General features: G+C 45.1%; 1 protein-coding gene across 2 annotated transcripts in view; it reads right to left on the bottom strand.

Annotated features, from left to right (window-relative positions):
- Positions 1-2610: 2610 nt before the first annotated feature.
- Positions 2611-17848, bottom strand: part of LOC105910706 (carboxypeptidase Q) — a 23448-nt gene continuing 8210 nt past the window's right edge. The window contains exons 5-8 of one of the 2 annotated variants that reach the window (XM_012839437.3): positions 7716-7827; positions 6447-6538; positions 5237-5438; positions 2611-3122 (exon numbers count right to left, since the gene is read on the bottom strand). In XM_012839437.3, the coding sequence (XP_012694891.2) occupies positions 2962-3122; positions 5237-5438; positions 6447-6538; positions 7716-7827 (567 nt within the window). In that variant the 3' untranslated portion in view covers positions 2611-2961. The remainder of the gene's footprint in view (positions 3123-5236; positions 5439-6446; positions 6539-7715; positions 7828-17848) is intronic. The other variant, XM_042709189.1, reaches the window with a different exon arrangement.

Here is a 17848-nt window from a genome sequence, read left to right as displayed (position 1 = left end):
GAGTTTCCTGCAACTGACAGACACATTTGGAATAGGGTAACAGGCAAATGACTGCACCCACATTCTGTCTGAGTGGGTCCCCCCTGATCAGCTTGACTGCAGAAATGAGGTTACATTAATGACTACGTTACTGATGCAATTTAAATACTGTGTATCCGTTTCCAATCCAGCATCATCTCTTTGCTATTCAAAGTACTGACAAATGTGCTAAATATGTGAAGGTCTAAATGACACAAGTACAGCACAAACACATTTTAACAGCTTGCTATGCAGGAGTACAATCAACTGCATATCAGTTTGGATGGCAATCACCTCACATTTTCAGAATTTGAAAGAGTTAAACATTACTGCCTCCGACTAATGGAAATGCAGTGAAGTGTGCCGTGCAGGAGTGCAGTGGAATCCAGACGGGGAACACTAATGACACAATCATGGACAAAAGCAAAATGGGAAAAATTCAGCCCCTTTCTCCACGCACCTCCATCTGGAGGAAATCAGAAGTGTGCGTCCGTTGCTGTGCTCGTGTGATTACAGCCCCATTATGTTCTCGAGTGGCGACCACAATCCATTTGCTGTGAACCTCAGATGCCTGTAATCCCCAATGTTTATGAAAAGAATTAATCAGGAGTAAGTTTTTTTTTACCAGCGAATACCTCCTCCCTAGCCCACAGAAACTTCCATGAGACCCCCCCCCCCCCCCCGTGTCCTCGCCTTACAGAGGCGGCAAAATGTCAAGCGGCTCTCACCCGCAGCACGGATGACTCAGAGCCCAGGAGAAAACTGATGGGTTTTGGGTTCTCAATTATTGTTTAGTGCATTCAGAAGGTTTGACATCGTGTGTTCCCCCCGTCTCCAACACACACAAACAAGAGTAAAAGCTTCCAGCTGTGGTGCCAAAGCTTCGGAGTAGCGTTCGCCTCGTCTCGTCTCGTCTCATCTCGTCTCGTCTCGTCAGTACCCACTCCAGTCTGCCTCAGACAGATGACACGAGGGACACCAGGTGCTGAAACAAACTAACTAAAAAAAACACAAAGAGGCGGCAGTGGTACAGGAGGTAAAGAAGTCGTTTAGTAATCAGAAGGTTGCTAGTTCGATTCCCTGTCGAAGTGTCCTTGAGCAAGACACTGAACCCCTAATTGCTCCTGATGTGCAGTGTGCCATCAGTGTAAATGTAAAATGTGTATACATTGTAAGTCGCACATATGTAAGTCGCTTTGGATAAAAGCGTCTGCTAAAATGACTAAATGTAAAAAAAAATGTAAACAAATGCTTGTCTTGAATCATTTCAACCTATGTCAGGTCACCCTGAGCCAAATCAGCCGTTGGAAAGAGACCTTTTGAGTGAAAGACTGGGACATCCGACTCAGACCATGATTGGGTATTTAGAATTTTATTAACAAAATCTTGTTTATGTTAAGATGGTCACAGGCACATTTTCAACCCAAAAACTGAGTTTGCTTGAAAATGTTCTCATGACAGTTAACTGCTAGTGGCTGTGGTGCAATTATTAAGAGCTAATCTCAGCAGAAATAGAAAAAAAAGGACAGAAATGTCTCTGCTTGTATTCCACACTGAGATTCATTATTAGCCTCTAATCTGGTAAACATATTTGCTTGCCATTCTGGCAAACGAATCTCTCATTTATATGGCACACTCTCGTTCACAACAAAATGTCTGGTAAATTGGACGTCCAACACCAGGAAATGGTGTCTTCCGTCCACTGGCTCAGAGATGCTCAAGCCAAATGTGCCCTGCGATGACACCGTGCCTCCATACGCAAGACGCTTGTGACACAAACATGAGTGTTGAGTCAGGTTCCTTTTAGATACTGCACAGGACAGCATCTTGAGTTCATTCCCCCTATGAGTCTCCCTGACCATTACACAAGCTGATGGCCAGTTCTCATATGACGCACAGAAGGTCAGCATAATATAGGACTTCACTTTCAACTGGCATGACCCAGTCAGGCATCACAGCCCCCCACCAAGAGACTAATGCTGCCTGGTGTTCTCTTTTCAATCACATGCTTCTGACCAGTTGAGTCATTCCCCCGTCATGTGCCAGTCCAAACGTTTTGGTGAAAATCTAGAGTAATGCATATATGCCAGGAAGATGCCATTCAAATCCTCCACCCACCGAAACCAGGCCACACCTATCCACTAGCAGTGGCCAATTTAATTTGCATGGCACCAGTCACACAAATGGTGGTGTTGTACAGACATCAAGATGGAGATCCTAGCCTCTCTTCTGAAATGGACACATCACATTCAGCCTTGGATAACATTGATTTTATTCATGAAAATAGACTCACAGAAAACCAGACAAGATATACCTCATTTTCAGTGAACATCTTTAAAATACAGTACACTAAAGGTTTCTACAGTTGTAGTCCTACACCAAGTCACAATGAGGAAAAGCAAATAATGGAGGGCTTGCGTCCAGGGAAGTGAATTATAGTCCTGTGAAGCACATGGGGCCTGAAAGCATGATTTAGAAGGATGGAGATGCTGTCAGTGTTGAGAAGGATGGCGATACTGTCAGTGTTGAGAAGGTTGGAGATACTGTCAGTGCTGACATCTGGTGAAGGGCGGAGATACTGACAGTGTTGAGAAGGATGGAGATACTGACAGTGCTGAGAAGGATGGAGATACTGTCAGTGTTGAGAAGGATGGAGATACTGTCAGTGTTGAGAAGGATGGAGATACTGTCAGTGTTGAGAAGGATGGAGATACTGTCAGTGTTGAGAAGGATGGAGATACTGTCAGTGTTGAGAAGGATGGAGATACTGTCAGTGTTGAGAAGGATGGAGATACTGACAGTGTTGAGAAGGGTGGCAATACTGTCAGTGTTGAGAAGGTTGGAGATACTGTCAGTGTTGAGAAGGATGGAGATACTGTCAGTGCTGACCTCTGGTGAGGGGCGGAGAGGAATGATCAGTTGTAGTCCTCACATCATGCAGTGCTACCTCGGCAGCATATCGTCCAGGTCGGCCACCACATAGGCCACGACCGCCCACAGGGCTGAGCACAGGTTCATCTCCACTGGGCTCTGCACCGTCATCGTGTCCCCCTCAGTGTGGTGGAACCAAAAGTATTTTTCATCAGCTGTGTGCAGGCTGGCACCTGGGGAGCACATCCACACAGAGGGAGGGCAGTCAGAGAGGAGTGAGGTGTGTTACTCCAACATTTTACTCATGAAATTGCAATGACTGAATCAGAACATGACCACTGAAACATAACAGTTCATTTCATTTCAACATAGTCTTTTGACATCTAGTCTAGTTTTTTATGCCAACTTCATTCTGAACATTCCTTCATGTGTTCCATTTCCTCATCTGCAATGACAGAGCAGATACAATGATGGACTGCTAAAGTCTGATAAACTGCATTCTGATCACAGCATCATTTCAGATAAAGTTAACCGAGTAATAATAATAATAATAATAAAACTTTATTTATATAGCACCTTTCATGCAAAAGAATGCAGCTCAAAGTGCTTTACAGCAAATACATAATATGCACAAAGAAATGACATGCACATAAAAATAGACATCAAAGAAACATAACTCAGATATAGTGCAAAAAAATTAAATTATAATTATAGAGATATATTTAATCTAACCCCTTAATATCACCAGTAGAGATTTAAATTAAATTAAATGAAAAGTATTTTTTTATTTTTATATATATATATATATATATAAAAAATAAAAAAATACTATATATATATATACATTAACACTGTAATATATATATATATATATATATATATATATATATATATATATATATATATATACACACACACACACACAGTGGATACAGTAGTTTACCAGTTTCTCTCTTTAGGGGACAGACCAGTTTTGTCCTGGTGTTTTTGTTAGGGGCCAGTGAAAGTGTACAGGGTAGGATGCCTTCAGCGCAGGTGGTTGCAGTTAAAACTTTCATTTGGCCAGATCGCTCCACTGTTTCCATACGGAAAGCACTTAATCCAGAAGCATCAATAACCCACCCTTCATGTTTCTCCTCATTTGAAAAAAAGAAAGAAATTATTGTTGCCCCGCCCCGCCCCCCCCCCCCGCCATAATAAGACACAGCTTGTTGTGGCACTCCTCTATTTCCAAGCTAATCAGCAGTGAGTTGGGATAGGAGCGGAGGTATTCACATGAAGCCTGGAGAGTTGGGATAGGAGCGGAGGTATTTCCATGAAGCCTGGAGAGTTGGGATAGGAGCGGAGGTATTTCCATGAAGCCTGGAGAGTTGGGATAGGAGCGGAGGTATTTCCATGAAGCCTGGAGAGTTGGGATAGGAGCGGAGGTATTCACATGAAGCCTGGAGAGTTGGGATAGGAGCGGAGGTATTCACATGAAGCCTGGAGAGTTGGGATAGGAGCGGAGGTATTCACATGAAGCCTGGAGCTGTGAGCCAGTGCGGCTCCAGGCCCTATGACAGCGCTACGCTCTTAGTGACAAGGAAGTGTATGCCAGAGAAATCCTCAAATTCAGGGAAACTTATTTAAAATCCAGGCATTTTTGCAGCGGGAGATGTTTACACAGCTGGTCCTGTGAATCATTTGTTTAACATGTTGGCTTTGAACCCTCTAAGAGCACAATGCCTTGAGCTCCTACCCCCCTCCCTGCCAGTCTTGAAATGTGAGGTAAAGCACCAATCACCCCGTATAGCCAGGAGAGGCCGCTGTGGATGTGAGGTAAAGCACCGTCCCCCGTATAGTCAGGAGGGGAGATGTGGATGTGGAGATGGCCAACAGAACAATAATAATAATAATAATAATAATAATAATTCATTTAATTTGTAATGCACTCTTCATTCAGAAGAATCTCAGAGTGCCACTGTACACTGTATTGAGTTAACAAACAAGGTTCCTGTGAGGTTCCCACAGCAAGTTTAGCCAGGTCAAACTCTTTCAGGGTAGTCCATCTACGACAGGATCAGCGCACAATGTAACATTCAGACAGAATTCAAAGCAGTCGGTTTTCTGCCTTCTAGCACCCCCCCATAACAGCTCCTACTGCCAGCACCACCACCACCACCATCACCGAGACACTGTGGGTTATCCTTGGCCATCATTAAGAGCTTACTGAAACAGCCACAGGGCACCCACAGGCAGAGGGCAAACACTCCCCCCAAAAGGTTCCATGAGCACAAGCAAGTCTACTTTTCCCTTTTATGAGTTCAAACAAACACACACACACACACACCTCAGCCGTGAGCCTCACCTGGCACGCCAGCCTCCATCCACAGCTCTATATCGGTGCCCTCCCCGTGTTCCTCCAGGGCAGTGGTGTTAATGGGTGCCAGCAGCTTCACCACTTCCTGCATGACGGCCTCGGCCTGCTTAGTGCCGCTGAACTGAAGGCCCAGGGGGGAGAAGGTGCCCAAATCAGACTCCATTACCAGGTCAAAGTTGGAGATGTTTCCCTTGAAGGAAAAAAAAAAAAAAAAAGAGACACTTCTATAAAGTAACAGTGTCAGAGCAACGTTTCAATACTTAAAATGGTTCGCCTGTGAATGCAATGAAACTTGGCTGAGGCACTAAACACATATTCAAGCAATGCATATACAGATATACGTGGTTCCTACCAACTCGAACTCTAATTCTAGGGTTTATAATGTTGATATTGGTGTGATGCCTCAATGAAACCACAACTGCCTTTTAAATGGTCCATATGTGATTAAAGCAACAAGGTTAATGACTGCCAAAAAGAAAAAGAAGAACTCAAAAGGAGTCTTAAAATATCCTGCAAAGGTAGTCTAACCACCCACACAAAAAAATAAATAAGAAAAGGGTGAATACAGCGGCTAAAATATCGTGATTACATGGATTTAATGAGGACTGGGGCAAACCATGGATCGGTCACCTCATTCCTGAAAGTCTATGTAAAGTCTGGTTGTTTCAGACTCCAGGCTCCACAGCAAGGAGGGAGGGATCAGAAGAAATGTAATCCCCCCCCCCCCCCCCTCATGGGAGAGGGCAGCAGTGCAAGTGGGTCAGCCGCCAGATCCAGATCCAGAACTCAAGCCTCCCTGGCCCTCAAACCACTGGCCAGGCTGATTATCCCCCCCAGGATCAGAGGAAGAAAACGCACCAAAGCCACAAAAGCTTCAGTCGAGTCTAGAGTTACGCTGTGGTTGGCTACGCAATGGCTTTGTTAATCATTTTATGCCATGGCGCATTTCGGTATGGTCTTCAGGCCTGACAAATGTACTTTACCGTTGAAGTTCTCATTAAGGGAGCTACTGGCCCATAATGTCACTTAGAAACACAGAAGAGTAGAGTGACGAGGCGACCTCAGCCAAAATGACATGTTCAAGTGGTGTGCACGAGTTTAGTCCTTTAAAGTGCGCTGCTCAGCCACCACGGTAACAACCTGCAAGGACCAAAACACACACACACGAACGAAGCAGAAGTGATCATTAGTGATTTACTTTGTGTCGCTCAAAGTACTGGCTGGCCCCGACTCCGCCCTGTTCTTCAGCGGTCCACAGCACCATCCGGATTGTTCTCTTTGGACGCAAGCCTATGGGACAAATCAGATGGTTGAGAAAGTCAACAGCATAGCCTTCCATTACCATAGCCAGAACACAGGACCTCACAGCAGACTCTGTACAGTAGCAGTCCCAGAGATCAGTATTAAGGCCAATAAATCTGTGTGGGTTTTATAGTGCTGGCTTCAATAAGGAGATTCCACAGGAGGCGAATGTGTGCTGCAGTCAATCGCTTTTGGACAGTAATGAAGCCAGTCTGCTGATACTCCACTTTTCCTTCATTTCAAGTGTCTGTGTGTGAGGACATGAGCAGTGAACGTTAATATCAGCACCATGTTGAGGGCTCATGGAGGCGTGAGGGAGACCAGAGGGACACATACAGCCCTTTATTTCACCGCTCACTCACACTCTCTTAGCCAGAGAGCAACCTGTGCCCAGATCAGCCCATAGGGTCCAGATGCGTGGTGCCACCCAACCTGTGCCCAGATCAGTGGAGTTGGGCATAGTGTAGAGTTTATCGTGACCCCGTCATTTCTTTTCTATGCATCAGTAGAATGACCTGAACAGTTCAGCTCGTGTCTATGCATAACCAATAAAAAAAAAAGAATCTAGTCACAGGTTGAACTGAACCACATTTAAAAAACACACACCAAGTCTGCCTTTTTAAAAAAAATCAGCAAATTACCAGTTTTGTTTCACTGTTCAAATTTCGCCAAGAAAAAAACAAAAAAAAACAAAAAAAACAGCCTTTAGCAATAACCTTCTTTTGAATGAGTGCCTAACAGCACAGATCCTGAAAAAATAATAAAGGTCTCCCTTGCCAGACAAGCTATGAAGCAGCATGCAGCATGACATAAAAATAATAATAAAAAAAAAAAAAAAAAAAAAAAAACACACCACAATTGTAATTCCTACGACTTGGTGGTGGAGAGGTGGACTATTAGCCTGCTCAAATGGACAAGATATTGTCCCGTCCTTTGCCCTTTTTCCAGGAAGGAAAGACCCAAAGTTCTTATGTGGTCTAAATCAGACGACAAAGAATATGTCCGCTTACTATTACAGCCCAAAGGGACTTTCAGACTTTGACTTTAGTGGATATCGGATCACATGATGATGGTGAAATGGCCAACCTCGTATTCTTCCAAGGGGCTAATCAGTTGTAGCCAGTTTCGATCTATAACAGCCCTCAGGAGAGGGTCTCACGCTCACCGAGGTCTCGGAGCAGACTGAGGGCCTCCCAGGAGATGGCCACTCCCCCTCCATCATCCATGGCGCCCTGCCCCACGTCCCAGCTGTCCAGGTGTCCACTGAGCAGCACCACCTACGAGGGAGAACACACTGCATCAACACACACACACACACGAGGGAGAACAAACTGCATCAACACACACACACACACACACACACACACACACACACACACACAGCACCACCTAAGAGGGAGAACAAACGGCATCAACACAGAACTACACACACACACAGACACACACCAACACAGACACACACACAAGAGGGAGAACAAACTGCATCAACACAGAGACACACACACACACACACCCCTACATCAAACAGCAACAAAGACAAGCCAGACCCGATTAGCGTGCGTGTTTATGTGCCCTACCGCTTAGAGATTTGATTGAATTCAGTGGGTGACAAACTGTACAGACCCAAAGGAGCAGCGCATGTTTTTAATCTGTGAAAGAAATAAAGACCCAAACTGCGGAGGTGCGGTGAGGAGATAAGAGGCATGGTGTGGGCTCTGTGGCCCAGCAGGAGGACTCCACCGAGTGGGCAGCTCTGTGTGTGTGTGTGTGTGTGTGTGTGTGTGTGTGTGTGTGTGTGTGTGTGTGTGTGTGTGTGTGTGTGTGTGCATGCTCTGTTGCCCAGCAGGAGGACTTCACCGAGTGGGCAGCTCTGCATGTGTGTGTGTAGAGACAGAGATACGTGTGTGTGTGTGTGTGTGTGCGCGCATGCTCTGTTGCCCAGCAGGAGGACTCCACCGAGTGGGCAGCTCTGCATGTGTGTGTAGAGACAGAGATACGTGTGTGTGTGTGTGTGTGTGCTCTGTTGCCCAGCAGGAGGACTCCACCGAGTGGGCAGCTCTGCATATGTGTGTGTGTGTGTGTGTGTGTGTGTGTGTGTGTGTGTGTGTGTGGAGACAGAGATACGCGTGTGCGTGTGTGTGTGTGTGTGTGTGTGTAGAGACAGAGATACGTGTGTGTGTGTGTGTGTTCTGTGGCCCAGCAGGAGGACTCCACCGAGTGGGCAGCTCTCTGCGTCTCCCTGACAGGGGTCACGACCAGCACCTGCAGGAGGCAGTCAAGCACGGCCCTTAGAGAGAAGCCCAGCCAGCACACACACACACACACGCTTGTGAAAGCACCCTCACAGATCACTAGCACACACACGCTTGTGAAACCACCCTCACAGATCACTAACACACACACGCTTGTGAAACCACTCACAGGTCACTAGCACACACACGCTTGTGAAACCACCCTCACAGATCACTGACACACACACACGCTTGTGAAACCACTCACACAGATCACTAGCACACACACGCTTGTGAAACCACCCTCACAGATCACTGACACACACACACGCTTGTGAAACCACTCACAGGTCACTGACATCTAGGAGAACACATACAGTGGGGAAAATAAGTATTTGAACCCCTGCCGATTTCGCAAGTTTGACCACTTGCAAAGAAATGTGTGATCTATAATTCTGTGCCCTCTAAAACAGATCTTGAAGTTGTACTACAGTGGGGAAAATAAGTATTTGTAATGGTAGGTGTATTTTAACAGTGAGAAATAGAATATCAACAAAAAAAAAATCCAGAAAACTGCATTTTATAACATTTATGACTTAATTTGCATTTGATGCAGAAAGTTTTCTGGATTTGTTTGTTGATATTCTATTTATCACTGTTAAAATACACCTACCATTACAAATACTTATTTTCCCCACTGTAGTACAACTTCAAGATCTGTTTTAGAGGGCACAGAACACACACACACACACACACACACACACACACACACACACACACACACACACACACACACACACACAGAGCAAAGCAAAGCAAAACATAGCTAAATAGCAGGTCAAAACACAACCATTCAGTCACCCATTACTGTGCCACCTTGCAATAGGTTATGGAATCGAATCAAATCAAAGCGTGGAAGCAAAAGGCCACACAGATAATGAGGATGAAATGACTCACTCATCTCTAAGAATAGAGGACCTCGGGGCTGTACCCGCGCACTGGAACATGTTCTGGGAGACGGCAAGGTTGGTCAGACCAGGCAGTCAATTCAAGATTAAAATCTGTTAGTAAAAATGCAAGTCTAAAACTCCCATTCCACGTTGATGTTACTGATAGTGATTTAACTGCCAATCGAGCATTATGTTTGATCCTACAGATAAGAACCTTGAGGAAAAAGGAAATAACCTGTGAAATGTGTGGCTGCTTATTTTATTTATCTGCCTGCGGGCACCAGTGACTTAACTAAACGACACTACTCCTGGTCAAAGTCATCCTGAAAGCCAAGCATTGTTCCTTTATTGCCTTAAATGCTGATAGAAATCCAGAACCAAAGTGCCAGGGTACATCTTTTTTGGCCTCTCGGGTTCTATAGGGGCTGCCAGACAGTGTGGGGGCTGCCAGATATTTGGTCACGCATACGCACTGAGCACAGAGCACAGGCTTGGCAGTCTCCACAACGCCAGTCTTGGAGCTCCAAATCCAACATCCTGCAAGCCTCATTCATCAGAGGGCAGCCACCAGTGTGTTAGAGTGGAGAGCCAACCAGCACAGCAGAGGCAGCAGCTCTGGCGTCCACGTCCACCCACTTCAACTACATGCGTCTGAATCCATACATCATACAGTAATATAGTAGAACCTGCACTTTTCCTGGACTGCAGCCAATTCATTATTGTCAGTCTTCAAACACTTTTTTTTGCAGTCATTATTCAAAATAAAATATACTATTCGTCTACACAAACAAAGCACACAGCCCCCTAATCCACACAGGCATTGCTGTCAGGACGGCCAATTGAGGTGTAGGGTTCACTCATTGGGAAAACTTCAGAGCCAAGTAGCGGAGAACAAATAATCAAAACACCACACAGGGATTCTGTGAGTTGCTTTGTGTCGTCATTTCTGGAGGCAGAGGGGGACTGGTAAGACCTTGTGTAAAGTGGTGCCTTGGCGATGTCCAACTACAGCAGCTCCAACCCACACATGGCATTACACCAGGCTTGGCCCGATCCCCATTTCTTATCTTAGATTCGGTCATTGAACAAGAATTTCAAAGACAATTTCACAGAGCCGTCTGTCTGCCAGCACTAGGTGCCATTAACCCATTAGCACAGGCTTTACTCTCCACACAAACAGACACTAGCTGCCATTAACCCATTAGCACAGGCTTTCCTCTCCACACCAAACAGACACTTTGGGTCTCGTTTCCCCTCGTACAGATGCAACCATAGTTACTACTTCCACCAAGATTTAACATACTTTCATCTTCCTGTTAGCATTACGGTCTGCTGTGCTTCTCGCGCACACTTCCTGTGCCCCCCCCCAGTCACTACATTATTCATACGTGAAGTCCAAGGTGTAGTTGCTGGGGCAACGGCGAACAAAGGATTCTTGATCAGCAGTCCTGTGGGTATTGGGGGTCTGTGCGGAGCGCCTGTAGGGAGAAACCTCATGGAAAATAAAAAATAAAAAGCTGCGCAGAGCTCTGCAACACAGCACACGTGCTGCACTGCAGAGATTTCCCAGAGTGTCATAAGTGGAAATTAATTCCTCTTTTAATGGAGCTGCATTCTAAATTGCTGTATGATGATTAATTAGGTGCAACAATTACTTGAGACAACAAACTGCGTTTGTTTTTTTTACACACACACACACACACACACACACACACACACACCCCATTCTCAGCAGCTTACTGTACTTGAGTGATTAGTGCTCAGTGTTGTGGCTGTCCCACTGGGGCTGGTACATGTTTATGATTTAAAATATAGTTTGTTTGCGTTGTTGAAATGTGTTGTGACGGTCTCATTATAAATTAAATGTCATCACATTTACTGTGTGTGTGTGTGTGTGTGTGTGTGTGTATTGCTCCCTCTCACTCTTACACATAGACGACTCACATTGTGAAATATTTGCATAGAGTAGGAATATCCCTGAGAGCAAAGAGCAGATACAGGAGCAGACAATTAAGACATCAATTACGGAGAGAATTCTATGAGGTTCCATGAAAGCCTCTTTTACAAGGCGTGTGTGAGGAGGGCCTGTGTGTGAGCAGGCTTCTGAGGACCTACAAAAACGGCCACTGGCTTGGCGAGGCCACTTTCATGTGCAGCGAGACCTTGAAGGTAAACATCCTTTTGTGTGCAAAAGCAGCCATGAATCAAACTTTAATTGCTGTTGCGGTCATGGCCAAACTCTATACAGAGTCTCTTAGCAGCTGAAGTTGAACTTGGGGATAAAGGGAACATGGTAATACCTTGTAATGACTTGCCCACACTCAAAAACGGACACTCCCGACACGCACGGTTCAGTCTGTGCTTTGCGCTTAAGCCGATTCTAGCAGCTCCTTGTCCTTATTAAGCCCCAGAATGTCAAAGATAAGTGTGTGGCCAGATTCGGCGGTTAATTAAAAGGCTTTAGAATGGAATTGGGAAAGTGGTGTTGTGGGTGGGCACGGCAGCCCAAGGGCAGGAGCACGGAGGAAGGTCTCGAGAGGAGACACGCAGCGCAGCACATCACTCACTCACTCACTGCTTTGTACAGTACATCCGGTGTCATTCAGCAGAATCTCCACCTCACACACTGAATTCAAAATGGACCCTTGAAATGAACATGACCAAACTGATACTGATATGAGGTAGTGACACAGATGGAAAATCCCTGTAGTTATATTTCCGATTTGGTTTGCTTTCCTTTTTATTTTGTTTTTCCTATATATATCAGGCACCTGTAAATCATAAGAGAAATTATGTAAAAGGAAAAGTATCCTACAATGTTTGAAACCTGTTGGCCTCAATAAAGATAAAATATATATAAAAAAAAAAAGAAATGGACATGACCATAATGGAATGGGAGAATAACGGCTCGGGCAGCATGACCCCGTCTTCAAAGTTATGCTTTGCATTCAAATACCATCCCATGTTCACCTTCACAGTGACACGTCCGTTCATCATTGCAATGCGCCATGATTCTATCCAGAGGTCCATCAGAATGCGGTTCCAAGTGACTCTACCCCTGTTCAAGCCAAAACACAAATCAGCACGGAGGAAAGAGGCTAGTTGACTTGCATTAGTTCAATTAAAAGGTGTTTAGCCACATTTATTACACATGCTAGGACGCCCATTTTGACAGCCCAAGTATAAAAACAGTATATTATTTAGGGACTTCCTGCCAATGCCTTTTGTGTTTCAGCTTTAATGAAACCATTCCCCTGGGGTAAAAACAGAGTGAGTTTTGAACTCTAAAGGCATGTCAGAATTTTCCCCAGGAGAACTGAGTGAAATTGAGGCTGTTTGAAAGTGAACTTGATACTTTAGGGGCACGGCCTGTGGTATGTCTTACGACAATACTGTCCACATGGCCCTTATGGTAACAATTATGATATGAGCTCTTCATCGCTCAGCTGGAACACGCAGTACTGAACAGGTTCTCTTTCACCAAAAACATTATGGGCAGGTAGTCTTTCCACGAGTGAACTAATGTACATAATGTGCCTTCTAGAGAGGACAAAATACAAAAACACCCAAAAAAGATAACCGCCTTGATTTTTACACTCTGTGTACACACACACACACACACACACACACACACACCTTACGCTCTGCTGGAGTGCAAAACATACACACCAAAGTCCAAAAAAATATTTGGGTGACGGTGAATAAATACACCATAGACCGGCCATTTCCTAATATACTGCCCCTGCATTTTTGAGGGCAGAGTAATTATGGAGCGGGCCATCATAAATACGCCTGGAGACAGAGAGCCTGTCTCTCTCCCCCTCGCCCACAGAAAAGACACACAAGTTCCAGGAACAGCAGCCCCCACTTCCCATAAGCCACACAGCATCACACCAATAACCTTTCTCTGTATGAGAGTGTGCAGACACACACACACACACACACACACACACACACACACACACACACACACACACACACACACACACACACACACACACACACACACACACACACACACACACACACACACACACACGAAGATGAAAGGACATAGGTAGTCCAACAGTATCACCTCAAATCAATGGATCTCAAACCCATCTGAACAAAGGCTTCTGGCGGGGGAAAGCATGAGCAAGCAGACATATTTGACGTACCATTTTCACACCTCTCCCATATCCTTGGTTGGAGCTAAATCAAGCTTGATGCACTGACAGGCCAAAGAAGAGCTTTGAATAATAGGCTTGTGTCCATGATGTGAGTACCGGTAGACCAGATCCATCCCATCTTCCACTACCCACACTGATCAATACCATCTCCAAACTGCTATTACGGAACACATCCTATGGCTGCTGTAAGGCACTGTTGAATGATGGCACCTGGTGTTGTCCCTCCTTTTGAACAGGATGTACATGTATGGTTGTCATCAGCCCTTCTCCATTGTGTCCAGTCCTGGCCTACACCGGTGTGTGTGTGAACACCTGTTCTCAACTCGTCCGGTCCTGTCCCCCCCTGCTGCGCCACCTGAGCTCCCAACTAGTTATTAGTGACACACACACACACACACACACACACACACACACACACACACACACACACACACACACACACACACACACACACACACACACACACACACACACACACACACACACACACACACACACACACACACACACACACACACACACACACCTGAATAGGCTCAAGTGTGCTGAGGCACTTGTGCACTACCACATCCAGACTGTCCAGTAGCTCACTGAGATGGGTAGTGTGGCTTAGGGTGCCTCTGGCTGACTGTTCAAACTCTTAAGGCTAGTGGTCAAGCAAGACAGCGGGCTACACGTTTAGAGATGGTCAGCTACGCTTTCGGTTTTGGTGGAAAACGCAGAGTCTAGAGTCTACAACACTGCTGGAGAGCCATCCTTTACATCAGTGAGTTGAAATATCTAGTTAGTATCTTGTTCTAGTCACTAGCCACACTGCTGATTTAGCAAATGTTTTGTTTCGGAGAGTTACTTATTATAGCCGTGGGTTTCGAAAATGCTTGTTGGGTTACAATATCGTCAGATGTGCATGCGACCTGAAAAAACAAAGAGCGGAAGAACAGACGACAGGAAACTCAGATGAGTTGTCCTACGGCAGGACTGACACCTACACCACTTCCCCTCGCTACACCAGAAGCCTGATGCACAGAGGAAACACTAGTATAGGTGCTAAGTGCTTCTGTGCACACAAAGGCACAATCACGTGACAAGTCAATCTTATCTACATGGTCTTGTGTATGCACTGTTTAACTAGGCATTAACCATTTTTTTTTGTCTGAGTGAGGATCTCTGGCAAGTAATCTGAAATGAAGTGACGCTGGTCACTGGTCACTGGGCTCTCACTTCCCCCCCCCCCTCATCCTTCCTCACGTGACAGAGAATCACACGGCCACAGGTGTTCCCCTCAAGCCCCACAGCGCATCGAAACTGAGAGTTAGGATCGATTCAGAGTGAAAGTCAGCAGTAAAAGTAGACATGCTGTACTGAAAGGCTGCAGTAATGAAAGGCTCGTCAGCCTGGCGAAGGAGCCTGTTCGTCATGGGCAAAATCACAGACATGTCAAAAAGACCTACCAGTGCACATGACAAGTGGGCCTGAAATGGCTGTGCAAAGAGTCTGCACAAACATTCCCCATAGCTGCTTAGAGTGTCAGTATTCTCAGGACTACTGGGCCACTCCCAGTGAAGACAGGATGGCGACACACACACACACACACACACAATCACACACACACACACACACACACACACACACACACACACACACACACACACACACACACACACACAAGGTTGGGGGGGTTGGTCATGAAACAGATGCCCTCCCGTTACACAAACATCATGATAACGGGGTCAGAAGTGACAGCCAGTTTCTCAATATCTGCACTTATTGTCCACCTACGTCACCTCTAGGTCACACTAGCTGCCCAACAGACTTCAGCTGACCTGAGGATGGAACACTTATACTCACTTCTCTTCAACTCTAGCACACCCGGGTTAAGAGCAGATTTGGATTGGTTAAGAATGTTTGTGTGCCTTCTTTGTTTTGACTTCTCTCTCTCTCATTTCTTCTCTTAAACAAAAGATGAAGGAGAAAAACGTGAGAAACTCAACAGAATGTTTGCAGCATGAGGCCTATGTGCGTTTTCCACACTTTCTAAACAAAGTTGTGAACACATGTTCAGCATTAAGACACGTCCGCACACACACATCCACCCGGCCTCTCCCCAGTAGATAGGCCAGGCCCTGCTGGAGAGCCCCGTCGGCTGCCATGTTATGACTGATGAGTGTGGGGGAAGCACTATAAACTCTGGCTCCTCCACTGGAGTCCATGTATACAGAATTGGACAGAAGCAACAAACAGGCACCCCCCAGCCACCGCACACGCTGACCACAACTTTTGTGCCATCTAAGTGCATAAAACAACCAGAAACCCCATACTGGAATCCACACATGCACGGCAAACAAAGAAAAAAAGGCATGAAGGGGAGATGCTGGTGGTGGGGGTGGGGGTGTACTGAATGACCATCCCATTAATTGATGTATTTATTGAAGTACTTTAGTCTATGCCACCGCACTTTGTTCTACTCTTAATGTATATATATATATATATATATATTTTTTGGGGCTGTTCCTACTGTTTTTGGATAGTTGTAGTATTGTTATGTTATATGTTGTTGTTGTGTTATATGTTGTCCCTCGTCACACCAACAGGAGAAGCACTCAAAATTTCGTTGTATAAATACAATGACAATAAAGGCTTTTCTATCTATCTATTCTATTTTCTATCTATTTGGAGAGAAAGATGAAAAAAAAAAAAAAAAAAAGGCAAGCCTGCGGGCAAATAAACCATACTGAGCACCCAGGACCCCTCTGTCCACCGATCCACGAGAGACTCACAGGAGTCTGCGGCCTCAGTGGCACAGAATTCAAATGCAGAATTAGTGTTGGGGTAAAAACATGACGCCGAAGATGATGAATGATCGCTCAGCGCTTCACAGTCCAAGCCAAGATGCTGCGAAAAGGAGTCAAGCTTCCCTCTCTGCTGCGTCTCTGGATACAAATGATTTAAAGTTGGAAAAAATGTCAGTTTGAATATCTTCCCATATATATATATGCCTTTAGCATGCAGGCCTACACACATCCATCATGAGGGCCACTGGGACGTGAGATCCTGCACACCCATGAAAAGGCGGAGGCAACTTTCAACTTGAGTAGGAGCTTGAGCCAGGTTTATTTGAAACTTAGCAGGTATAGCTTGTGTTTTGTGAAGTAGGCCTAATTAACTTCTTTTGAAGAGACCCAGAATCCTCATGACAATGATGTTCTTTAATATAATAATATTAAAAGTAAAAACAAAACAAACCTGATGATGGAATGTTCATTTAACAACGTGACGCATCTAGAATTTCATTAATATCTTATAATGTCTTGTAAGTCTATTATGCAATGTCAAAGTAGGCAACATGATTGTGTGGAAAGTTTATTTAAAAAAAAAAATAAATCAATCAAAAAGCACCTGAGACAAGTCACAAGATCTGGCCATGAACACTTTCCAAGGATGCAACTCTTTCGATTTTCTTCTAGAAACTACCTGCTCTGTCCCTGGTGGCTCACAGCTCTTCGCAGCTTTATCAGTGAGCCATGCATTATTTATGAAGCCCAGACGATCCCCACTCACCACAGAGATGAATGGTTATGACAGGGCAAAGCCCCCCAAGACCACGGCACTGAAAGGGAGCCACAAAGCTTTCAAGTGCTTAGCCAGGCAAACAGCAGCTTCACTGTTTAAGAAGGGCTTTCAAGAAAGTGCCTGGCCGTGGTGCCAACATTAGGATTATATTGCTGAACGAAATGTTCCATTCTGCTGTTGGTTTAACACTGCTTAAAAAAAAAAAAAAAAAAAATCACAACAAACGAGGCCTTAGGGTGTTGTTTGTATTATTAACCACAAGACAAATGAATCAGGTTGCACCGGAGGGCTTGGACCGATAGGATAGATAGAAAACCTTAGCTCATCAAACATGCACCGCTGTAGCGGCCCTGCTGCAAATGCATGGCCAATCCATTT

The sequence above is a fragment of the Clupea harengus genome, chromosome 11 (genome assembly GCF_900700415.2).
Source record: "Clupea harengus chromosome 11, Ch_v2.0.2, whole genome shotgun sequence".
NCBI lineage: Eukaryota > Metazoa > Chordata > Actinopteri > Clupeiformes > Clupeidae > Clupea > Clupea harengus.
This window is presented reverse-complemented; position numbering and strand designations above follow the sequence as displayed.